The sequence below is a fragment of the Sus scrofa genome, chromosome 6 (genome assembly GCF_054392235.1).
Source record: "Sus scrofa isolate SSC_HxYL_T2T_F1_AM1 chromosome 6, Sscrofa_HxYL_maternal_Yorkshire_Landrace_v2.0, whole genome shotgun sequence".
Classification (NCBI taxonomy): Eukaryota; Metazoa; Chordata; class Mammalia; order Artiodactyla; family Suidae; genus Sus; species Sus scrofa.
In genome coordinates this window covers 163,938,434-163,964,452 of record NC_139388.1, presented here as the reverse complement: position 1 = coordinate 163,964,452, position 26,019 = coordinate 163,938,434, and the positions used below count along the sequence as shown (strand labels likewise).

General features: G+C 44.1%; 1 protein-coding gene and 1 non-coding gene across 3 annotated transcripts; both read right to left on the bottom strand.

The window, feature by feature from the left end:
* Positions 1-1,071: 1,071 nt before the first annotated feature.
* On the bottom strand, positions 1,072-18,198 carry COA7 (cytochrome c oxidase assembly factor 7). Of its 2 annotated transcripts, NM_001243594.1 has the most exons (3): positions 18,020-18,198; positions 14,253-14,393; positions 1,072-2,453 (listed from the first exon to the last, which is right to left on the bottom strand). In NM_001243594.1, the coding sequence occupies exons 1-3, from the start codon at positions 18,123-18,125 to the stop codon at positions 2,005-2,007; spliced, it is 696 nt and encodes a 231-aa protein (NP_001230523.1). In that variant the 5' UTR covers positions 18,126-18,198; the 3' UTR covers positions 1,072-2,004. The 2 variants fall into 2 exon arrangements, with proteins under 2 accessions (NP_001230523.1, XP_084814588.1); XM_084958462.1 differs by lacking the exon at positions 14,253-14,393 and having other exon boundaries at positions 18,020-18,166.
* Positions 16,854-17,152, bottom strand: LOC146402963 (signal recognition particle RNA). Its single transcript, XR_014808713.1, has one exon.
* Positions 18,199-26,019: the final 7,821 nt, after the last annotated feature.

The window sequence follows — 26,019 nt, the reverse complement described above, 5'->3', positions numbered from 1 at the left end:
AGAATATTCACATTTTTGTGTAGGTTAATCTCTAGAACTTCATCTTGCAAAATTTAAACACTACACTCATTAACAACTCCCCATTCCTCCCCTCCCCTTGCCATGTGGCAACCACCATCCTACTTTCAGTCTATGAATTAGGTACTTATGACGTTTAAACAACTTACTAAGTGAAATCATATAATATTTGTCTTTTTATCACACTTATTTCACTTAGCGTAATGTCTTCAAGGTTCATCCATTTCTTAGTTTCCTTCCTTTCAAGGCTGAATAACATTCCCTTTTATGTTTGAACATAAACATATGTTTATCTGGTTCATCTGTTCATCCATTTATAAACATTTGGGTTGTTTCCATCTTTCGGCTTTTGCGATTGCTGCTTTGAAGAGGGGTATACAAATGTTTCTTGGAGACCCTGTTACTAATTCTTTTGGATATATACCCTGAAGTGGAATTACTGGACCATATGGTAATCCTGTTTAATTTTTTGAGGAACTGACATATGGTTTTCCACAGTGGCTGCACCATTTTACATTCCCACCAACAATGGGTAAGGCTTCTAATTTCTCTGTATCGTCTCCAATACATGCCTTTTTTTTTTTTTTTCTTTTTGGTAACAGCCATCCTGATGGGTGTGAGGTAATTATCTCATTGTGGTTTTGATTCGCAATGTTGAGGGTTTTTTTATATGCTTGCGGTCTGTCTACACAGTTTATCTTAAACACTATGAAAGTTACTTTACATTTTAAAAATAAACTCACTTCTGAAACTTCTTCTCTGCTCTTAGGAAAGTCTCTCTCTGATTTCGCTCAACTTGAGAAGCTTGCAGGCTGTCCGTACAAGTACCTTCCTCTACACAGCGAGCCTTCCTCCTAGGACAGCTGCAAAACTGAAAGCCCCAAAGTATTAAGTGGTGACAGAAATACCGATCGTGTCATCAGCAGGAAAACAAGCTCGCCCCCTAGTGTACGTAAGGAAGATAACAGAAAAAACAAACATTCTTAAAAGGCACCATGAAGAACATAATATTCACCCAACCCAGAATCTGGAAAGAACACTAATACCATAAACTACTAATCAATCAAAATGGTTTATTTGTAAGAACAAAATGGGCTACAAAGCCCTTGTTTATAAATCCCCAATTGAAGTTACCTTGGGAATAAGCAGTGCCAGATGAGTGGCTTGGGGATGTGAACTTTTAACGTGTGAATGTCTCCACTAAAGGCAGACGTGTTTTATCCTCTTCAGCTACCCTGAAGCATAATGGTCTTTGTATCACATAGAACTCTCAATCTCTGAATCTGGTGAAAGATCTGACTCTAAAGGCAAAAAGGAAGTCCACACCAGTGGTTATATACGTCCGAAGGTGGCAGTCATACTATTTAACTGTTCTTAGTTTCTTAAACCTGCTATTATGTAAAGCAAGATACTTTCTGATTTCTGAAACTCCCTCTGTGGCACTGTGGGTTCAGGATCTGGTGTTGCTGCAGCTATGGTGTAGGTTGCAGCTGTAGCTGCAGCTTGGATTTGATCCTTGACCCAGGAACGTCCACATGCCATGGGTGCAGCTGAAAAAGGAAAAAAAAAAAAGAAACTTTCTGATTTGCAAGCCCTCTAAACTAAAACAATGTTGATGATGATGTCTGACTCCTTCAGGCCCTGTGGCTGCTCATTTTTCCAACGTCCTGCTCTTTGTCTCTCCTTTCCATCCCCACAATCTCTCTGGCTCACTAGTTTGCAGTTGTTTTTCACAGAACTCAAGAGCTTGAGAACCAAGATTCCATAAATGTGGATGTTTTCACAGAAACCACCAGATAAAGGAATCCCAATTGAAATAAATATTTCAGGCTATATCTCAGTAGGTGACACTCTGGGGCAATGTGTCTGTGTAACCAGACCCATTAAGTTCCAAGTCTTTCTGTTCCAGCAGGTAGACCTCCAAAGGCTGCATCAGAAATAGAGGTGCCAGCCTCAAGCTGTCTGTTGCACAGTAGGGTGGCTACACTACCCAAACGTTAAAGGCTGGACACTTTTCTGCTGTTCTTTGTGTAGCTGCCGGGCTCGATTTTTTAGCTCCTCAGCTTTAGCTTCGTCCTTATCAACACCATCCCCTAGCCTGTACATCCGGCTGGCATTGGCACAGGCCCAGACATGGCCCAGGTCACAGGCTTTCATTGAGTATTTACATGCTAGGCCCATGTCCTTGGGAAAGCCAGGGGCCCCCTGAAGGAACATGGTACTGAGGTTGAAGCAGCTGGAGGCATAGTTGCCATCACAGGCCCTTGTATAGTAGTCTCTGGCCCTCGGCAGATCAGGCTGGCCATCCTCATTGACCTGTCCATCATGTGCCAGGAGCCCAACGTTGTGACATGCCTCCACAGACTTCTTTCCCGGCTTCTCACATGCCATCAGAAAGCAGCTGGAGGCAGCTTTCAGATCCTGGGTTAGTCCACCTGGGAGGAAGGGAAAAAAGTCAATCCAAGCCCGGGCAGAATCTGAATGTCTCAGGCCAAAGTTAGGAAGCAATGTCCTTCTTTTTTTTTTTGCTTTTTAGGGCCACACCCGCTGCATATGAAAGTTCCCAGGTTAGCAGTCAAATCGGAGCCACAGCTGCCGGCCTACGCCACAGCCACACTAGATCCAAGCCGAGTCTGTGACCTACACCACAGCTCACAGCAATGCCAGATCCTTAACCCACCAAGAGGGGTCAGGGATCAACCTGGCATCCTCATGGATCCTACACTGGGTTTGTTACCACTGAGCCACAATGAGAACTCCAGGAAGCAATTTCTGAATAAAATTTACATACTTTTAAGTTAAGGCAACATGAAAGGAAGATGGCCTGGTATAGTACACAGACCTTTCAGCTTTTTTGGAATCTTTTGTTCAAGTGGTATCTAATAAGGAAGCCTAAATAGGAAAAGAAGGTGAAATAATAATATCTCCCTCTGGAGATAACAACAAAATCATGGAGTCTTATAAGTACCTTGTTAAATGTTTGTTAATTTAAATATATACTGGATTATATTATTTGCCAATTATTATGCCAAGTTCTGAGGAACAAACATACACTGTCCCTGTCCTAGTGAATCTTGTGGTCTAATGAGACAGGCATTAAACAGCCACATGAGTAAATGTATGATTAAGGGTGACAAGCATATGGAGAGTATAGGATGCTGTAAGAATGTATTAGGGCTCTGGGCCTAGAGTAGGAAGTGAGGTCAAGGAAAGCTTCCCCCAAAGAAGTGACGTCTGAGCTAGGATATAATGGGAAAAAAGAAAACATGGAGGGGGAGGGGGGGAGAGAAGGAAAAGAAAAGGCAGCAGGAATAGGCTACAGAGAGAAAAAGAGCCTGTGTGCTTAAACTCAGAAATCAGTAAGGAAGGGAGGCTGGAGGGGCAGGCAGGGGCCCGAGTATGCAGGGTCTGAAGCATCTGTTAAGGACCTTGTACTTGATCCTGGAAGTCCTGGGAACCTGCTAAGGCGTCATCTTAAGCAGAGATGTTGACAGGGCTCACTTTTTATTTTTTCTTTTTTAAAATAGAACACTTCAAACCCCCATTCTCAAAAAGAGAAACATATTAACTATCTCGACATTAGTTTTTAAAGAAGTCACTTCAAATATACCACCTAGAAATAATAACCAACATTATCATGAAGAGAACACCATTCCATCCATCTTTGTAGGATGCGTGCAGATTAAAGGTTGGCCGGCTGAATGGACAGCTGGACAGAAACACAGCTGACCCTTGAACAGTGTGGGAGTTAGGGACGCCCACTCTCCACATAGCCAAAAATCCGAGAATAATTTAAGAGTCAGCCCTCGCTAAATGCGGTTTCTCTGCAGCCACAGATTCAACAGAGGGTGGTGCAGTACTACCGCAGTATTTATCACTGAAAAAACCCATGTGTATGGGGACCTGCGTAGTTCAAACCCCTGTTATTCAAGAGTCAACTGTACTTTAAAAAACTGGTTTAGACCTCCTATGTGTAAATAAAAAAGTTAATTTGGATTTTACTCCAATTTATCATTAAGACAATCAAACTGAAGTGAAACTGAAGAAAACTGCTAAATATCAAATGCCTATTTCAACAGATAAATTTCCTAAATGAATCCCTAGTTATAGATTATTCTGTTATAAATTTAGAGACACTGGTTTTCTTTCTTTTAACCACATTTCAGACAATATCGAGTCACAACTATAGAAGGTGAAGACACTGTCACCTCACACTTCTCCCCACCTCTCTTCCCAGCCTCGTGCTTTTATCAGATGTGTTATTTCAACTCAGGGAGATGCAGAGCACAGTGGTTCATGGAGCCTGGGCTCTGCCGCCAGACAACCTAGACTCCAGTCCTGCTCCTTACTTGCTGGCAGTGTGGCCTTAGACACGTTACTTAAACTCTACAAAGCCTCGGTTTTCCTCATCTGTGAAATAAGAACAACAGCATCTACTTCATATTCTGAAACTTAAACGTGTTACTACAAAGAGCCTGGCTACATAATGGTATACAGTAAGTACTCAGTAAATGCTGTAGTGTTTTTCCACCATAAAAGTTCATATAATTTACATTCTAATCAATAACCCTAATTAGCCCAATATTCCTCCTAAATGGGATTCTGCTCATCACCAGTCTTTTCATAAAAGATTCACCATTCCTGAATTATTTTCCTTGATTCTCTACTGGTTATCAGATAGATTTTTATAGGAAAAAAAAAAAGATTTTATAGCCTCTGAGTTCTTTAGGTTTTGAGAATGTATTCTTCCCACCCTTTCTATTTAAACAGTATATAGTTAGGTCTTGCTTTTATATCCAGCTGATAATCTATGCTTTTACTGGAGCGTTTACTTACATTTGATGCAATTACTGATAGAGCTGGGTTTAAGTCTACAATCTTGTTTGTTTCCCATTTGTCCCAAATGTTTTTCTTCCTTTTTCCCCTTTCTTAGAGTTTTTGTGAATTGTGTATGTATATATATATATATATATATATATATGTGTGTATATGTATATATAACCCCCCCCCCTTTTTTTTTTTTGCTTTTTAGGTCTGCACCCATAGCATGCAGAAGTTCCCAGGCTAGGGAATGAAACCTGGGACCCAAGCTGCTGCAGTGATGATGCCAGATCCTTAATCCACTGAGCCACAAGAGAATTCCTTGCTTCAGTCCTTCAAAGACATTAAGAAATGAGAAAAGGGGAGTTCCCGTCGTGGCGCAGTGGTTAACGAATCCGACTAGGAACCATGAAGTTGCGGGTTCGGTCCCTGCCCTTGCTCAGTGGGTTAAGGATCCAGCGTTGCCGTGAGCTGTGGTGTAGGTTGCAGACGCGGCTCGGATCCCGTGTTGCTGTGGCTCTGGCGTAGGCCAGTGGCTACAGCTCCGATTCAACCCCTGGTCTGGGAACTTCCATATGCCGCGGGAGCGGCCCAAGAAATAGCAACGACAAAAAGAGACAAAAAAAAAAAAAAAAGAAAAGAGAAAAGGAGTTCCCGCCGTGGCGCAGTGGTTAACGAATCCGACTAGGAACCATGAGGTTGCAGGTTTGGTCCCTGCCCTTGCTCAGTGGGTTAACGATCTGGCGTTGCCGTGAGCTGTGGTGTAGGTTGCAGACGCGGCTCGGATCCTGCGTTGCTGTGGCTCTGGCGTAGGCCAGTGGCTACAGCTCCGATTCGACCCCTAGCCTGGGAATCTCCATATGCCGCGAGAGCAGCCCAAAAAATAGCAAAAAAGACAAAAAGAAAAAAAAAAGAAATGAGAAAAAAAAAATTCCCGTCATGGCTCAGGGGTAACAAACACTACTAGTATTCATGAGGACAAGGGTTCGATTTTTGGCCTCGCTCAGTGGGTTAAGGATCCAGTGTAGCCATGAGCTGGGGTATAGGTTGCAGACGAGGCTTGGATCTGGCGTGGCTGTGGCTGTGGTGTAGGCTGGCAGCTGTAGCTCCAATTCAACACCTAGCCTAGGAACTTCCATATGCCACAGGTGAGGCCCTCAAAAGCAAAAAAAGCAAAAGAAACGAGGAAAGAAGTCATATTTACACATATATTCTAGTGTGCCTTCTTCTTTCGTATAGATCCTCATTTCCATCTTTTATCATTTTCGTTTTTTTTTTTTTTTTTTGTCTTTTGAGGGCCACACCTGTGGCATATGGAGGTTCCCAGGGCTGAGGTCAAATCAGAGCTATAGCCGCTGGCCTAGCAATGTGGGATCCGAGCCACATCTGCCACAGCTCACAGCAACACTGGATCCTTAACCCACTAATCGAGGCCAGAGATCGAACCCGCGTCCTGATGGATGCTAGTCAGGTTTGTTAATCACTGAGCCATGACGGGAGCTCCCCCATCTTTTATCATTTTCCTTCAACCCAAACAATTTTTCCTAACTTTTTTTGTGACGTAGGTCTGCCGCCAACTCATTTGCTCGACTTTTACCTAAAACTGAATTTTTTTGTGTCTTTTTAGGGCTGCACTCACAGCACATGGAGTTTCCCAGGCTAGGGGTCTAATTGGAGCTGTAGCTGTTAACCTACACCACTGCCATAGCAACGCTAGATCTCAGCTGCGTCTGCGACCTACACCACAGCTCAGGGCAACGCCAGCTCCTTAACCCACTGAGCAAGGCCAGGGATCGAACCTTCATCTTCAAGGATACTAATCAGATTCGTTTCCACTGAGCCACAATGGGAACTCCTAAAACTGAACTTTTTTTTATCTTAAATAAAAAATATATTTTTACTAGAGTAGAATTCAAACTTGACAGTTTTTTTCTTTCAACATTTAAAAGATGTTGTTCTTTGAGTTCCCTGGTGGCCTAGCAGGTTAAGTATTTGGCATTGTCACTGCTATGGCGTGGGTTTGATTCCTGGTCCAGGAATTTCCACATGTCACAGGTGCAGCCAAAAAAAGAGATACTGTTCTTTGGTTTTCTGGCTTATGTTGCTTCAGATGAGAAGTCAGTAGTTATTCTCACCAAGTTTCCCCTCATCGTGTGATTTTCTCTGACTTTTTAATATTTCCTCTTTGGAGTTACCATCATGGCACAGCAGAAACAAATCCCACTAGGAACCATGAGGTTTTGGGTTTCATCCCCTGCCACACTCAGTGGGTTAAGAATCCGGCGTTGCCATGAGCTGTGGTATAGGTCGAAGATGTGGCTTCGATCCTGCACTGCTGTGGCTGTGATGTAGGCTGGCAGCTACAGTTCCAATTCGACCCCTAGTCTGGTAACCTCAATATGGCTCGGGTGCAACCCTAAAAGGCAAAAAAAAAAAAAAGTCCTCTTTCTCTCTAGCTTTCAGTAAAATGGTAATGTGTCTAAGCGTGATTTTGATTGGTTATCAAAACCACGCTTCGTGGACTGTTTGGGTTCACTGAGCTTCATGGACTATGGAGTGATGTTTTTCATAAAATTTGGAAGTTTTATACTGTTATTTCTTCAAGTATTTTTTTCTGGCCCCAATCTCTTCTCCCTCTGGACTCTCATGCATGTTATATTAGATTAAAAGATACTGAACTACACAGGTTGAGGCTCCATGGTTCTGTTTTTCTTTTCTTTATTTTTCTCTCAGTGCTTCAGTTTCAATAATATCTACAATCCTGTCTTCAATTCACTGATCTTTCGAATTCACTGATTACTTCCTTCTGCAGTGTCCAATTTGCTGTTAACCCCGTCCAGTGATTTTTTTCATTTCAATTTTTTTTTTTTTTTTTTTTTTTTTGGTCTTCTGTCTTTTCAAGGCCATACCCGTGGCATATGGCGGTTCCCTCACTAGGGGTCAAATCAGAGCTGTAGCTGCTGGCCTACACCCCAGCCAAAGCAATGTGGGATGCGAGCTGCATCTTCGACCTACACCACAGCTCATGGCAAAGCCGGATCCTTAACCCACTGAGCGAGGCCAGGGATGAAACCTGAGTCCTCATGGAAACTAGCCAGGTTCGTTAACCACTGAGCCATGATGGGAACTCCTCAAATATGTTTTTCAATTGCAGGATTTCATTTGGTTCTTTCTAAGTTTCAATTTTTCTAATGAGATTTCCCATTGGTTCATTCTCTGTGTCCATCTTTTATTTAAGACTTTTAACATATTTATTATACATGTTTAAAAATATTTGACTGTTCATTCCAATATCCCTGTCACATCCGACTTTGTTTCTATTGACTGCTTTTTTCAGTTTAGTAATTTCTAGTTTTATGCTGGATACTGCAGATGACACTTTGTTCAGTCTGGGTTTTGTTGTAGCCATGTGAAGACTGTTATACTCTGGTTTCTCTTCAGATCACATAAAGGTTTCGCCCTCTATTCAAGACTATTGAGTTTTGTCCTGGTGAATCATTTTGAGGCTTCTCAGTTTCGAAACCTTTCTGGAGGCTCAGGTGAATGTCTGTGGTATTCAGGGAGATCGCTCCACTTTGGCTGGTGGAATTCAAACCACTCCAAACACTGTGAAACCTCTGGAATCTCTTTTAAGTCTACAGCTCCCCAGGGGCTTTTCACTGCAAGGTCTCTCAGAGCTTCCCGCTATGCATGTGCAGCTTAACACTGGGCCAAAGACTTAACAGTACCCCTCTGTGGATATCTGGAGTGCCTTCTCTGTACAGCTCCTTATCTGGTATCCTGTCCTATAAACTCCAGCAGCCTCAGTGGCCAGACACTCTGATTTCTGCTCATCAGGTCAGTAAGACTATCATACTCTACCTGGTCTCCACATCTCTGCCTAGTCTGGAAAGGATCCAGGCAGAAAACCAAAGTAATCAGGTATCAGGATCCTCCTGTGTGTCTGCCTTTTCTCAGGGGTCACAGTACTGCACTGCCTATTCTTCTAATGTCTGAAAACAGTTTCTTCATATATTTTATTGAATTCATGGCTTATATCCTTAAAAGTTCATTTTAGTCAACTTGTGGAAAGAAGACTGGAGCCCTTTATTAATCTTCTAAGGACAATGAAGCAGGAGACAGGGGTGGCTTGGATAAGTTGGGTAGCAAGAAAAGGAGAGATGGGACAGATTTGAAATAACATGGCCAGGAGCTACTAGGTAGATATCACTTGCTAAACTGGAAGATAACAGGGGTATAATAATCTGGGAGAAAAAGAAAACAATTAAGAATTTCATGCTGGATTTGTTAAGTTTTGAGATGCCTGTAAGATCTCCAAGTCAAATTTTCCAGTAAGCAGTCAGCTATATGCAGCCTGGCATTCACAAGAGTGGTTTTGACTATACATAAAGATTTGTTTGCAATTATCATCGCTAATTAACATCCACTGGGGCCACATCCTAGAGACCATCATTTAATTTGTGGTGTATTTCCTCTTAGTACCTTTTCTATGTAGTCTGGTCTTACTTTCACATGTTGTAATCATAAACTTTCTTCACTCCCCATTAGGAACCCTTCTTAACATGTTTCATTGGCTGCATAATATTTGACCAAAGAGATATATCAGACTTACTTTCCACTTCCTTTCATAAGACTTTTTTTTTTTGGCTGTGCCTGTGGCATGCAGAAGTCCCCCAGGTCAGGGACAGAACCTGTGCCACAGCTGTAACCAGAGCCACAGCAGTGACAATGCCAGATTCTTAACCTGCTGAGACATGAGGGAACTCCCCCTTTCATAACACATTCAGATGGCTTCACAAAAATAGTTCAAAGCTGATTTCATATATGAAAACATCTAGGCAAGGGAGTTCCCATCGTGGCACAGCAGAAATGAATCCAACTAGGAACCATGAGGTTTCGAGTTTGATCCCTGGCCTCGCTCATTGGGTTAAGGATCCAGCATTGCCATGAGCTGTGGCATAAGTTGCAGACTCGTCTCCGATGTGATGTTTCTGTGGCTGTGGTATAGGCTAGCGGCTGAAGCTCCGATTCAACCCCTAGCCTGGGAACCTCTGTATGCCACGGGTGCAGCCCTAAAAAGCAAAAAAAAAAAAAAAAAAAAAAAAAAAAACTGGGCAAAATATTCATTGGATCACTCTAAGTGTGCTCAATCCAAAGTAACCTCTGCAGCAACAATACAAACCAGATCTGTTCACATTGATAGAATGTTTTACAGTTTAACAAAGCAGTCATTTGATGCTCAGAAAAATCCTATGAATAAGGTATGAGCTGACCTTATTACTCCGATTTTGTCATTGACATATTTGGAGCTCAGGGAAGGAAAATGCCTTGTTCGATGCCACAGTGTCAATTAATGCTCAGGCTAAAAAGTAGATTCTTTGACCTTCCACTCTCCACCCTGCCCCAAGCTATCCTTGATAAAAGGAGAGTTATTAGCCAGTTTTTGTCAAGAAAGGACACTGGCTATGTTTTCAGGACAGAGGGCAAATTCTCTGGCTCAGAACTGAGCGGGAGAAGTCAAGAGTATTGGCTTTTAGGAGTTCCTGTCATGGCTCAGTGGTTAACGAATCTGACTAGGAACCATGAGGTTGCAGGTTAGATCCCTGGCCTTGCTCAGTGGGTTAAGGATCCCACGTTGCTGTGACTGTGGTGTAGGCCAGTGGCTATAGTTCCAATTCGACACCTAGCCTGGGAAACTTCATATGCTGCAGGTGCAGCCCCCAAAAGACAAAAAGACCAAAAAAAAAAAAAAAAAAAAAAAAAAGATTGGCTTTTAGCGTGGCATGGCCCAAGGTCTGCTAAACAACAATTCAAAAGGATTTGAGTAGCAAAGATCGGCTAACGGGATATCCAGTAATCACACTGGACCTGGAGAAATTATTTAAGGTCAGCTTAACAGAGGACTAAGTACTGTTCTCTAGACACTCTGTGTTCCTTCACCTACTCACCTTCTCTCTGCTGGAGACACAACTATTCTACCTCCGCTAAACAAAGTCTGCCCTGTTCTTTAAGAACCAGTTCCAATGCTTCCTCCTCTATGACAGCACTTCCTTTTGATGATATGCCCCAGAACTGAACCCCTCAAGTACTTTATATGTCTCTCTTTGAAGATACTTATCAAGCCCTTTCAGGTTAACAGGTATTAGTATAAAAATTTCTTTCCCAGGGAGAGAGTGAAAAAAAAAATTCCTTCCCTGACACTGGTCCATATCTAATCTTTGCTTCACTGTACACAGTAAATACTAAAAGTCTGCTAAACAAAGGAGCACTTAAGCAAAAAAAAGAAAAAAAGAAAAAGTTTCAGTGCACAATCATTAATCACATAAGTTTGCCTAATAAGAGTAGGGAAAATAATTTCACAACTTCTCTCGTTCACTCTAATTCAAGAAGGAACTCGGAGTTCCCACTGAATCAGCAGTAACGAACCTGACTAGTATCCATGAGGATGCAGGTTTGATCCCTGGCCCCGCTCAGTGCGTAAAGGACCCGGTGTTGCCAGGAGCAGCAGGGTAGGTCTGGGACGCGCCTCAGATCTAGCACTGCTGTGGTATAGGCTGCTCAGTTTTCACCCCTAGCCTGGGAACTTCCATATGCCACAGGTGTGGTCCTAAAAATAAAAAAAATTTTTAATTTTTAAAAAAGAAGGAACTCAAAAGACCTTGTGGAGAAAACAGGAAAATATGATATAAAAGCAAAAGGGGAGTTCCCGTCGTGGCGCAGTGGTTAACGAATCCGACTAGGAACCATGAGGTTGCGGGTTCGGTCCCTGCCCTTGCTCAGTGGGTTAACGATCCGGCGTTGCCGTGAGCTGTGATGTAGGTTGCAGACTCGGCTCGGATCCCGCATTGCTGTGGCTCTGGCGTAGGCCGGTGGCTACAGCTCCGATTCAACCCCTAGCCTGGGAACCTCCATATGCCGCGGGAGCGGCCCAAGAAATAGCAACAACAACAACAACAACAAAAAGACAAAAGACAAAAAAAAAAAAAGCAAAAGGAACCCTAAACTTTACCAAGACACAAATCCAGAGACTAAACAGCTGGGAATATTTTTGTTCATATATAATTTTGTGCTAAGGCTTTTTTATTGAATTATATCATCGACTTTTTCTGAAACATTTAATGGGCTAATTAACATTCCAGCTGATGGAAGTAACATCATTTAACTTCTACTGTTGGCACATAGGTTTTTTCTTTTTTGGGGGGGATGTACCTGCAACATGAGGAGGTTCCTGGACTAGGGATTGAATCCGAGACACCACAGGTACCAGAGCCACAGCAGTAACAATGCCAGATCCTTAACTCACTGAGCCACCAGGGAACTCCAGCATACAGGTTTTTTTAAAAGACAATAAATATAACAAAATTATGTATTACTTACAAATTAATGAAAATAAAATTTTGGAGTTCCCACTGTGGCGCAGTAGGTTAATGATCTAGCTTGTCTATGTGGTGGTATCAGTTTGATCCTCAGCCCAGCACAGTAAGTTAATGATCTGGTGTTTCCACAGCTATGGCTTGGATTCAATCCCTGGCCTGGGAACTTTCACACAGCGCATGGGCAGCCGAAAAGAGAAAAGAAAAGGAAAAAGAAGAGAAAAGGAAAGGAAAGGAAAAACAAGAAAATTTTGCTAGATAGATAATGCTGGGGTGAGTATCATTACATATAATCTTTATTTACATTTCTAGTTATTTCCTTAGGAAAAGACAGTAGGAGAATTGCTAGGTCAAAGAAATGCCCCTCTGCTCAGCAAGGGAACTTGATATTCTTGTTAATGCTAAACTTTCTTCGAATTAGATACTTCCACAGACCCCATGTCCCTTGTGAAGGCAGAAATAGCCCACACAGCTCCAGAGACTTAAAAAGACCACCTTTTCCTCAAACTTGCACTGAACACCCTTCTTTTTTTTTTTTTTTTTTTTATCTTTTTGCTATTTCTTTGGGCTGCTCCCACGGCATATGGAGGTTCCCAGGCTAGGGGTCTAATCGGAGCTGTAGCCGCTGGCCTACGCCAGAGCCACAGCAACTTGGGATCCGAGCCATGTCTGCGACCTACACCACAGGTCACGGCAACGCCGGATCATTAACCCACTGAGCAAGGGCAGGGACCGAACCTGTAACCTCATAGTTCCTAGTCGGATTCGTTAAGCACTGCGCCACGACGGGAACTCCCAACTGAACACCCTTCTATCCAGGCATCTCTGGGCCTTGAGAACAAGGGAAGAATGATTTAGTGAGGAAAAAAGGAGCTGCCTATTGAAGATCAAATTCCCTATTTGTGATAGTTTTAAAATATGCCCATAAAGCCTTTTTTCTTTTTTTTTTGCCACAGCATGCAGTAGCTTGATCTGGGATCTCTGTTCCCAGACCAGGGACTGAACCTGAGCTGCAGCAATGAAAACACCAAGTCCTAACCACTAGATCATCAAGTAACTCTCTGCCCATACATTCTCCATATTCCTTCCTTCAAGCAGAGGAATTTAAGTTTTCTCCAATTAGTGTACGCTAAACTTACTGACTCACTTCTGATAAATATAATGTGATAGAAATGCAAAGTGTGTGACTTTCAAGGGTAGGTTATCAAAGACACTATGGATTCCATCTTCCTCTCTCTTTCAGATCACTTACTCTGGAGAAAACCAGATGCCATGTCATGAGGACATACAAGCAGCCCATGGAGAAATCCATGTCACAGACTCTGAGGTCTCCTGACAACAACCAGCAAGGAACAGAAGCTTTCACCAACAGCCATGTGAGTGTGCCAGCTTAGAATTGGGAACTCCAGCTCCAGTCAAGCCTTCAAATAACTACGGCCCTGGCTCCCTGGTTAGCATATTGACTGCAACCTCACTGAGAGACCCTGAGGCACACAGCCCAGCCATCCCCAAATTCCTGACCCACAAAAACTTTGTGAAATAATAGGTCTGTTGGGATAATTTGTTATTAAGCAACAGCTAACTCAAACACTACTCGTTACCAACTGCAATTCTCCTCAAAGGCATGAGGAGAAAAGACAGATGGAAAGGAAGTGATTATTTGGCCCCCTTCCTCTATGCCAGGCACATGCTCGTGCCTTGACTTACATTATCCTATTTCATCCTCAAATCAACCCTGTGAAGCAAGTACTATTTTTTTTCCTCCATTTTACAGGTGATATAACTGAGACCCAGCGTTAACATGACCGGCTCAAGGTGCCACTACTTGCAAAGAGATTCCCTAAGGTCTGTTTAACCTGAAAGGTTGTACTCTTTCCCCCATCACTTTGCTAAACTCTTGATGTCAGATTTTCCCAAAACATGCCTTCCCCATGCCTGCGAGGAGCCTTCTGCAAAGGGGGCTCAGTACAAGCCTCAGGATGTGACATCAGCACTACCATCAATGATAAGGACCAAAGAAAGGAGGGGCTCCCCCCTTACCTTTTCCAGTCACATAATAGGCCCCCAGTTTGTAGCAGCTATCACTGTGTTTGTTCTCTTCACAGTTGAACTTCAGCACCTTGGCAGCCTCGTTAAAATTCTTCTGGATCCCTTCCAAATAGTCCACCAGTCTATAGCAACCTGTGAGGAAAGGGCAAAAGCTGTCTGGGGCACCAGGGCAGGTCCAGGTGGGGCAGGCCAGATGTGCCTTTTATTTAGGATCAGTATCTCTCCTCCTGAGGTGTGGCAGCAAGGTGACCTCACCACAAAGAATGCAGGTAGTGTTCAGCCACTCCTACAAATGGCATATCCACCCTTAGGCTGGAACTGAAGAATATACGGAAGGGAGAGACCTTGGCCCCTACACTGAGTCCACCCCTCACCAGTCCTTCTGGTAGCACCCTCTGCTCCCTGCATAAGGCCCAAAGATCCACTCACTTTCATGATTGAAACTTTGCTAACTTTGGAACTTCTTGCAAAGTTCAGCAGTAAAACAATGAAAACCAACAGAGCCCATAGGGTGGTCTTTATAGCAGCAAGACAGGGGTACTGTGATGACCATATCTTAATCCTTGGTCAGCCTGGATACGTGAAGACCAAAGAAAGAATCAAAATGGCAGCTACCAAGGGAGTTATAGACTCCCTTTCCTTGGCAGTCTAGTTCCAGAAAGCCTCTCCTTACTATCTCTTTCCTCTGCCCTTTTTCTTCACCTACAATAACGTCTATCTCGTGTTCATTTCCACTCAATGAACATCTGAGCATCTGCTTGCATCAATGTACAAGACACTGCTTTAGTTGCTGGGAATACAGTCACTTGCCCTCCTAAAAATTCTAGAGGAGGAAATACAATAATCGGTGAACAAGATGCATTAAGACAGTAATAAGTATTATGTGTGAAGTAAAACAGGATGATAAGATAGGTTTGCTGTGCACGGTGGGGGAATGGTTAACACACACCAGGTGATCAGGGAGGGCCTCACTGAGGATTGTGAGGTATGAGCTGAGATGGAACAAAAATGAACTAGCTGGGGAGTTTCAGTGGAAATGAATCTGACTAGTATCCATGAGGATGCAGGTTCGAGCCCTGGCCTTGCTCAGTGGGTTATGGATCCAGTGTTGCTGTGAGCTGTGGTGTAGGTTGCAGATGTGGCTCGGATCCCTTGTTGCTGTGGCTGTGGCGTAGGCCGGCAGCTATAGCTCCAATTGTACCCCTAGCCTGGGAATCTTCCATATGCCACAGGTGCGGCTCTAAAAAAAAAAAAAGGAAAAAAAAAAGGAAAAAGAAAGAAAAGAACTAGCTGTTTAAAGACAAGGAAATGGAAAGGAGTCCAAAAGTCTCCAGCACAAGGAATAGTACATAAAAAAACCCAAAAGAGGGAATAAGCTTGGCACAAGTATAATATGGCTGGACCCAGAGGAAAGGGACAGGAAACGAGGAGGAGAAGGCAGGGACCAATCACAAGGCCTTGTAGAAGATTGGAAGAAATTAGGATTTTATTTCAAGTCAGTGGCAAACTACTGGGTTTAAAGAAGGCAAGTGGTATTGAATCTATTTGCTTTTATTGTTTTTTTAATGGTACCCATAGCATACAGAAGTTCCCAGGCCAGGGGCTGAACCCACATCCCAAAAGTGACCCTAGCCACATCAGTGACAACACCAGATCCTTAACCCACTGAGCCACTAGGTAAGTCCCCAATTTGCATTTTTAAAAGGTCACTCTAGTATATATGTTTGCCTGTGTCAGGATGAATATGGAGAAAGATAAGTGTGAGGGGACACACTCCAACACTGATAACAACAGAAGTGTTATTTGTGTAATTCCAAAATGTAATAAGCATTTAATACAGCAAAATAAATATTAAATTACCAGAAGTTCCTGCTAAGGCACAGGGGGTTAAGGATCTGGCATTGTCTCTAACGCAGCTCAGGGCACTGCTGAGATGCGGGTTTGAACCCCGGCCCGGCATAGTGGATTAAGGATCCATCCCAGGATCCATAACGTCCATACCTGGCCCAGGAACTTCCTTCCATATGCTGCAGGTGCAGCAAAAAAAAAATACAATATCATTTTTGTGAGTAAAGAACAGAATTTAAGGGAGTGGCGGTGCAGATGGAGAGTCAAGTTAGAAAGTTATTTCAGTAATCCAGGTGAGAAATGATGATTTTGAAGTCTACTACAGAAGCAGTTATGTTAACCACAGCATCCTCTCAGGCTCGCCTAACGTGCCACAGCCAGTCTTTCTTAAACATCCACCCTCCCTACTTCACTGCTTGCTTTATCTCCAGAGTACAAAAACATATATGGCTCTCCATTCATTGCCTACAGAATAAAGTCTAAACGCCTTACCCCAGGCATTGGCACCGTGTCCCAGGGTTCCTCGTTAATCTTATTTCTGAATACATTCTAACTTCAACCTTCCCAAGAACAGCATTTTTTTCTCTCCTTCTGCTCTGTTAAATCAACACTACTTGCCTATTCCTCCCAACATTTTCCAGATGTCTTCCCAACCATTCTGCTCCTCAGTGACTCCACTCCTGTGAATTCTCCTTCTCTCTACACTTAGGACATGAACTAGCCTTACTGAACAACCCTGGCTTCTTAAGATTTAAGCCATCACACTGCAGAGCAACTCTGTGTAGTTGGTCAGCTTCAAGCTAGACTCCAAGCTGTTGATCAGCATGGGAGTCTTGATCTGCTCTGTGTCCCACCTGGGCCAGTTCATTCCTCCTTAGGCAACCCAGTGGTCTCCCATTCCTGGGAAGTCACCATATTGATCCCAAACTTAGTGTGGACATCTGATCCACATGGCACATTGTAGCCCAGAACTCCTGGGCTCAAGGGATCCTCCAGCCTCAGCCTCCCAAGTAACTCCTGGGACTACAGGTTCATGCCACAGCGTGCAGCTAGACTGCAAGCTACTAGAAGACAGGCCCAGTGCCTTTTTTTTTTTTTTTTTCTTTTATAAAAATAAAGTAGGCAGGAGTTCCCTGGTGGCACAGTGGATTAAGGATCCAGCACTGCCACGCTGTGGCTCTGGTTACAACCCATGGCCCTGGAACTTCGGTGTGCCACAGAAGAGCCACCCCCCTCCCCCCAAAAAAAAGTAGGAAGAAGAAAACCACTCCAAAGGTACTGGCTGCTCTGGGCAACCTCTCCTGCACATCGCCCACACAGGGAAGTCAACTCATGTTCCCAGAACACACTGAGCACACTCACCTCGCTGCGCCTTTTCATTGGGCCTAGCTCTGCCTGGCATGGATCTCCTTTACCTTCTACACTTTGTTCAAATGTCACTCTCATGATTCTCCCTAATCACTCGATTTAAAACTGCCTTCCTGAATTCTGGTACCTCTCAGCCAGTTCCTTTTCCCACTGCACTTATTAATTTCTAATATGCTACACATGTGTTTCTCTGTGTTTACTGTCCAGTACCCCCACTAGAATGTAAGCTCCCTGAGGACGCGGCTTTTTATCCGATCACTGACGTAGCCCCAGGGTCTCTCCTCCACGTGCCCAAACGCTTCTTTTCCTTCCCGCCCGGCCTCCAGGCAGAGCATTCTCCCGCGGCGAGCCCAGCAAGTCCTTGCGGAAGCCAACCGACCCCTCCCCGCCCCTCCACAAGGCCGTCTGTGTCCCACACACCCCGTGTCCCCGGCCGGTGACCCCTTCCAGATCCCCTCAGAGATCCCTCACGTGACCCGTCCAACTCCCGCCCCTGCGTCCGGAGCCCCCACGTGAACCTAGGCCGTGCTGGCGGGGCTCACCGTCCGGGTCCTTCTCCTGATAGCACTGGTAATTGCACTCCACCTCCATGTTCTCCAGAAAGGACTTCACCTGCTCCTCGTCCTGGAAGTCCACGAGGCCCGCCATGGCTCTCGCTCGGTCAGTCAAAATCACCCCGCCGCTCTGCCCCGAGCGCGCGCCGTACGCCCGCCCAGGTCACGTGAGCGGCGGAGGGGCGGGGCTTGGGCGGGGCTTGCCGCCGAGGTCCGCCGCTCCCTCCGGCGGCCTGAAAGCCCGGCGCGCCGGGAGCTTGAGCTTTTCCTCTGCTCTCTGGCTGTTAGGCTTTGGCTGTCTCACCTTTTCCTCAGGTCTGGTAGCAGTCTTTCTGTAGCACTTTACTGTGCCAGTCTTGTGGCTTTAATGCTTCTCCGCTTCTGGTCATTTATCTCTCCATCTGTCCGCTCTTTCGTTAATTCGGTGTTGCCTAGGCGCCTACCATATGCCTCACCAAGTGCTTGGTGCTAGTAATACAACAGCGAGGAAGTATGGGTCCTGCCATTAAAGGGCTTGCAGTTTAGAAGGAAAGCTTTTGTTTATCCATTCAGCAAGTATTTTGAGCACCCATTATGGGCCAGCTGTAGCTGGACAAACCAATATTCTTAAGTCGCTGCAAGTGCAGTGAAAAGTCTGATTCATCTCTCTTTTCCTCCCATTCCCACCTTCTGCCTCCAACATGAGTGACCCAAGGAATGAATGGCTGTGGAAGATGATAGCCGGATCACAGTAGCAGTAATAATACTGTTATAATAGCTAATGCTTAAACAGGGCTAAACTTTGTTTCAGATTCTATTTGAAGAGGGAGTTCCTGTCGTGGCACAGTGGTTAACGAATCCGACTAGGAACTATGATGTTGCGGGTTCGGTCCCTGCCCTCGCTCAGTGGGTTAACGATCCGGCGTTGCTGTGAGCTGTGGTGTAGGTTGCAGACGCGGCTCGGATCCCGCGTTGCTGTGGCTCTGGAGTAGGCCGGTGGCTACAGCTCCGATTCAACCCCTAGCCTGGGAACCTCCATATGCCGCGGGAGCGGCCCAAGAAATAGCAACAACAACAACAACAAAAAAAAAAAAAAGACAAAAAGACAGATTCTATTTGAAGAGCTTCCTCATTTAATTCTCATGAAGGCACTCATTGTGGGTAGGAGTTATTCCCCCCATTCTGCTGATGAGGAAAGAAACTGAGGTACAGAGAGTAAATTGTCCAAAGGTCACACAGGAAATACGAAATTTGCTGTGCAATGAATATTTTTTGAATAAAAGAATGAAGTACAAAAGGAAAAGTCAAGGATATGGGAAAGAAAAGAGGAATTTCAGCTGGTTTTTGCTTTTTCTTCTTAGAATCATCAGTTCCATAAAGCCTAGACTGAACGCTCTCCAAAGACAGTCAGTTCCTATTTCTCTTTGAGTCCCAGCCAGCCCTCGCCTATGTCCCTGAGGGGAGCTCAAGTCCTTGGTTTCCCAGCACCTCTAGCATTGCTTCCAAATGGCTCCACTATTAACCTATCCTTAAGGGCGTCAGAGAATGGACCACTTCCAACCACGTCCTTGTTAGAGAGTAGCTTGCTGAACCTGGGAAACGTCTTCGAAATTCCAGTTTTATTTTAAAGATTTAAATGATTTTACACTCAAGTCCATAACACATCTTTCATAGGATAACACATTCCAGTTGTCATTCCACATTTACTAGTGGTTTCTTAGACACCTGATCACCTTGGGAGATCCTTTAGTACATCTCTCATATAGAGAAGCCCCAACCTTTGATTTTGAGATCACCTCTCTTTGCCTGGTCTCCAAGACCCTCTAAGTGCAATCTGACTCTAGCCTTATCTCCTGCCTCTTCTCCCGCATACCTCACCCAACTTTCTGTTCTCTGGATAGGTCCCAGATTTGTGTCTGTTTACTAGTGCTCTTGACACTTGGACTACCCTTCCCAAATCAGAGATCTTCTCTGTGAAGTCTTCCCAGACGCAACAGCCATACACTCCTAAAATAGATTTAGATGCTCTCACTTCAGTGTTCACTCCACTTGGTCTATTCTGATCTAATGTAGTAGGAAATGACTGGCTTCAGAGAGCAGACAGATCTTAGTCAGAATCCATGTCCTGGGAGTTCCTGTTGTGGCTCAGTGGTTAACGAATCTGACTAGGACCCATGAGTTTGCAGATTCGTTCCCTGGCCTTGTTCAGTGTGTTGAGGTCTGGCATTGCCATGAGCTGTGGTATAGGTCGCAGATGCGGCTCAGATCCCGCATTGCTGTGGCTACAGCTCCGACTAGACCCCTAACCTGGGAACCTCCATATGCCACGGGAATGGCCCTACAAAAGGCAAAAAGACAAAAAACAAAAAAACATGTCCCATGTTTACTAAATTGTGACCTTGAACCAATCACATTTATGAGCTTGATTCCTCTCCTGTAAATGCAGATCCCTGGTACGACTGTCGGTAGGACTAAAATTTCATGTATGCAGTTATGCTTAGCATAGTACCTAGCTCAGAGTCATTCCTGTTCTAGAACTGTTTCTTATCTAGCCCCAAAAGGCATGAAAGACTGTGTCCTTCACCAGACTCTGAGCTCTCTGTCCCTTGTGCTGGTCACAGAGCCAAAAACAGAGCAGAGCTTGGTGAGAGTAATGTAGATAACTAAAGTCAGGGACCGGGTGGCAAATATGTAATACTTTTCCCTTAATCATATTTGAACTGCAATGAGACAATCTGAGCAATAGAGGGCGATAGAGTTGGGGGAAGGATGGAAAGAGGTTGGGCCAAGTATGAAGTCACATATTTTTAAATGAAATTGAAGGTCATCAAAAAGGTGTACAGCTTCTTTTTTCAGTACTGGCCTTATCTTTGTAATTTTATTTCCCCTCTGTTCTTCTTTTTGGCCCCACCCACAACACATGGAAGTTCCCAGGCCAGGGATCAAACCCGAGCCACAGCAGTGACTCAAGCCACTGCAGTGACAATGCTGGATACTGAACCCACTGAACCACATGGAACTCCATCTCCTCTATCCTTATAGATGTTTGCATTAGTTTTGTTTTGTTTTTCTTTTTTGGCCACCCCACAGCATGTGGAGTTCCCTGGCCAGGGATCAGATCGAGCTTCATTTGGAGCCTAAGCCACAGCTGCAGCAATGCTGGATCCCCAACCCATTGTGCTGGGCTGGGGATCGAACCTACGAACCACTGCTCCCAGGACACCGCTGATCCCTTTGTGCTACATGGGGAACTCCTCCTTTTTTCCAAATATAAATTTCATTGCAGTATAGTTATCTTACAAAGTTGTGTTGGTTTCAGTGTACAAACAAGCTATACATATACATACGTATATTCTTTTTCAGGTTCTTTTCCCATACAGGTTATTACACAGTATTGAGTAGATTACCCTATGCTATAACTATACCTATACCTGTGCTATACCACAGATTACCCTGCTATGCCTTGTTACCTATCTATTTTATATATAGTATTCTGTATATGTCAATCCCAAATATCTGTTTAGATCTTCTGACCATTTGTATTTGGATTGGGGGTTTTTTGGTATGAAGCCCTATGAGATGTTTATTTATACTGGAGATGAATCTCTCATCAGTTTCTTTGCAAAGATTTTCTTCCATTCTGTGGATTGTCTTGTCATTTTATTTATAGTTTCCTTTGCTGTGCAAACGTTTTAAGCTTGATTAGGTCCCATTTGTTTATTTTTGTTTTATTTTCATTACTCTAGGAGGTGGATCAAACAAGATGATTTTTAGTTTGATATATTTTCACGTTTATTTTTGTTTTTGTTGCCTATGCTTTTTGTGTTAGTAAAATGTGCTTCTTATTTTTTTCTGTTTTTTTTTTTTTTTTCTTTTTTTCTCTTTTTGGGGCAGCACCCTTGGCATATGGAAGTTCCCAGGCTAGGGGTCAAATTGGGGCTATAGCTGTCAGCCTACACCACAGCCACAGTAACACGGGATCTGAGCCGCGTCTGTGCGGCGTCTGCAACTTAACACCACAGTTCACAGCAATGACAGATCCTTAACCCACTGAGTGAGGCCAGGGATCGAAACCAATCCTCATAGATACTAGTCAGATTAGTTACTGCTGAGCCACAACAGGAACTCCAAAATGTGCTTACATTTTTGACCCAGAAATTCAACTTCCAAAAATGTATCCTCCAGAAATTCTTACACAAACAAATAGTTGCTGCAGTTTTTGATGTGTTTTTTATTTTCTAGGGCCACTCCTGTGGCATATGGAGGTTCCCAGGCTAGGGGTCTAATTGGAGCTGTAGCTCCCATCCTACACCACAGCTCACCGCAATGCTGGATCCTTAACCCACTGAGCAAGGCCAGGGATTGAACCCACAACCTCATGATTCTTGGTAGGATTCGTTAACCACTGCACCATGACGGGAACTCCGATGTTGTTTTGCTGTATAATAGAAAAAAAAAAAAATCCAAGAATCAGGGCTTTGAATACAGTGCAGACATTTTTTTTAGTCTGAAGTAGGTCTTTCTTTCTTTTTCTTTTTTGGCTGCCCTGCAACATATGGAGTTCCCTGGCCATATGAATTTGAGATGGAGCTTCGACCCACACCACAGTTGTGGCAAAGCCGGATCCTTAACCCACTGCGCAGGGTTAGTGATTGAACCCTCCTCCCTGTCGCTGCAGAGACACCGTCAATCCTCTTTTGCCACAGCAGAAACTTGGAAATAGTTCTTTTCTTTTTCTTTCTTTCTTTCTTTTTTTAATCTTTTTGCCATTTCTTGGGCCACTCCCGTGGCATATGGAGGTTCCCAGGCTAGGGGTCGAATTGGAGCTGTAGCCACCGGCCTATGCCAGAGCCACAGCAACGCGGGATCCGAGCCGCATCTGCGACTTACACCACAGCTCATGATAACGCCGGATCGTTAACCCACTGAGCAAGGGCAGGGACCGAACCAGCAACCTCATGGTTCCTAGTCGGATTTGCTAACCACTGCGCCACGACGGGAACTCTGGAAATAGGTCTTTTCAATACCAACATTGAAAGATGCTTAAAAACATTGTTAAGTGAGAAAACAGTTGTATAGAATAAATTCATTTTTGTTTAAAAATAATCTTTTGTATATGCAGAGGAAAAAAAAAACCTAGGTGAGAATACACTAAACTGTTAATAGTTAACTACGGTCTGGGAAGAAGGGAGGGAATAGTGTACAGGGAATTTACGGTGTTTGTATTTTATCTTTATTTTTATAATCCTTTATTGCTTTTGTAAGCAGATGAAACAATAAAAGAAAATTTTAAGGAGATGATGTCTTCATTAGACCTATTCCCCATCTTATGGGTCATTTTAGAATAGATATAAATACAGCCCTTTCATAAACGAGGTTCAGGGAAGTAAAGGGTTTTTTTCAAGGTCACACAGCCTGCCACTTCTCCCCCAGAGGTCACTTGACAGTGAGCTGACAGGACCTGCCCTGTGCAGAGAGACAGGACCAATCACATTTGCCATGAGGTCACCGCAAAGGCCGGGGATTGGTGCTGGTGTCTAAGCTGAGCCAGGCAGTCCTCAGCAGCCCGTGTAGCCCTGGGTGGCAGGAGGCTCAGGATGACTATGCTTTCCCAGGGTTGCTTCAGGAGCACTGGGTCTCTGTCCTGTATGATTCCCTGGGGGACGCTCAGCATTGGGTGGGTTAGCCGTGGAGATGCCCTGCCCTTCTTGCTGTAGCCAATCAACCCCCCAAGCCCATGCCTGCAGAGCCTGTGGCCACCCTCCCTGCATCTCTCCCACCCAACACAGGGAAAAGCTGTGACAGGTGCCAGTCCTGCTCAGAGTCCTGTTTCAGCAGCAGTGATTGCATATCACAAAGTTCTAGCATGACCTGCCTGGCTTCGAGCCAGCACAGGCGATCAGCGACAGGCTTCAGTGCAACCTCTACTTCTCTGCCTCTCTTTGAGATGCCCAGGCTGTGCTGCAAGCTGGAGAGGCCCCTGCTTTACAGAGAAGAAGAGAGAGGGAGGTCCAGAGAGAGGAATGGGTTTGGCCAGGGCACAGAGCAAGTTAATGACAAAGCCACAGACCCTTCCTTCAGGGCAGCACATTGGATAGTTTGCTTTTCAACTTTATTTTCATTTCCTCCTGGTACGTACCCTCATTCTTCTCTGCCTCTGGCTTCTTCTGTGTCTCGTGCCCAAAAGCATCATCTGAAGCAGCAAGGTTTTTTTGTTTGTTTGTTTTGTCTTTTGTCTTTTTAGGGCTGCACCCACAGCATATGGAGGTTCACAGGCTAGGGGTCTAATCCGAGCTGTAGCCGCTGGCCTAAACCACAGCCACAGCGACGCCAGATCCGAGACTCCATCCGAGACCCACACCACAGCTCATGGCAACACCAGATCCTTAACCCACTGAGGAAGGCCAGGGATCGAACCCAAGTCCTCATGGATATTAGTTGGGTTCGTTAACCACTGAGCCACAATGGGAACTCCTGAAGCAGCAAGGTTTGTCGAGAATGGTAAGGAATTCAGAATCACACTAACCTTGGATCCCACACTTGCTGTGGGGCCTTGGATTTCCTAGCCTTATTTTCCTCTCTTCCATGCGATATTAATCTCTTCTCTACCTTATAAAAATAAATGAGACTTCAAAAAGATATATGCACCCCTATGTTCACTATAGCACTATCCACAATAGCCAAGACATGGAAACAACCTAAATGCCCATCAACAGATGAATGGATTAAGAAGATGTAGTACATATGTACAATGTATTACTTCAGCCATAAAAAAAATTGAAATAATGCCATTTGCAGCAACATGGATGCAAACAGAGATTCTCATGCTAAGTGAAGTCAGAAAAAGAAAGACATAGGATATCCCTTATATGTGGAATCTAAAATATGGCACAAATGAACCTATCTACAAATCAGAAACAGATTCACAGGCACAGAGAATAGACTTGTAGCCAAGGTGGAATGGGGAGGAAATGGGATGGACTGGGAGATTGGGGTTAGTAGATGAAAACAATTACATTTAGAATGAATAAGGAATGAGGTCCTACTGTATAGCGCAGGGAACTATATCCTGTCTCTTGGATAGAACATGATGGAAGACAATATGAGAAGAAGAATGTATATATATTATGATTGGGTCACTTTGCTGTACAGCAGAAATTGGCACAACATTGTAAATCAACTATACATTAATTTTAAAAAACGTTAAAAAATAAATAGGAGTTCCCATTGTGGTGCAATTGAAACGAATCTGACTAGTAACCATGAGGTGACAGGTTCTATCCCTGGCCTCGCTTATTGGGTTAAGGATCCTGTGTTGCTGTGGCTGTGGTGTAGACCAGCGGCTGTAGCTCTAATTTGACCCCTAGCCTGGGAACCGCCGTATGTCGCCGGTGTGGTCCTAAAAAGCAAAAAAAAAAAAGGATAAATGGGAAATTGGGAGGCAGTTTGATACAGAGCAGTGGATTTTACAGTATGATTTCTAGATCATCGGCATCAGAATCACCTGGGAGTTTGTTAGAAATGAATGCTCTCCAACCCTACTCCCTGTCACCTGAATCAAAAACTTTGTGGCCCAGCAATATATGTTTTACAAACACTCCAGATGATTCTGATGCATGCTAAAGATTGAGAACCACTAGGATAAAAGGGTAAAACCACTGAGTTTGGAGTCAGACAGTTATGGGTTCTTGTAAAATTGTCTTCCTTCTGCCTTTTACTCTTTGGGAGTCCTCAAGCAATGCATTTCCCCTACATGCTCCTTAGTTTACGCATCTGTGAAATGGAGATAACAGTTGTATCTACATAATAGTGCTATTTATTCATTCATTCAACAATTTTTTTGAGTACCCATTATGTGGCAATCACTCTCCTAGGTTCTAGGGATACAACAGTGAAAAAAACAGACAAAAATCTCTAATCTCATGTAACATACATTCTTTTTTTTTTTTTTTTTCTTTTTAGGGCCACACTTGCAGCATATGGAAGTTCCCAGGCTAGGGGTCGAATTG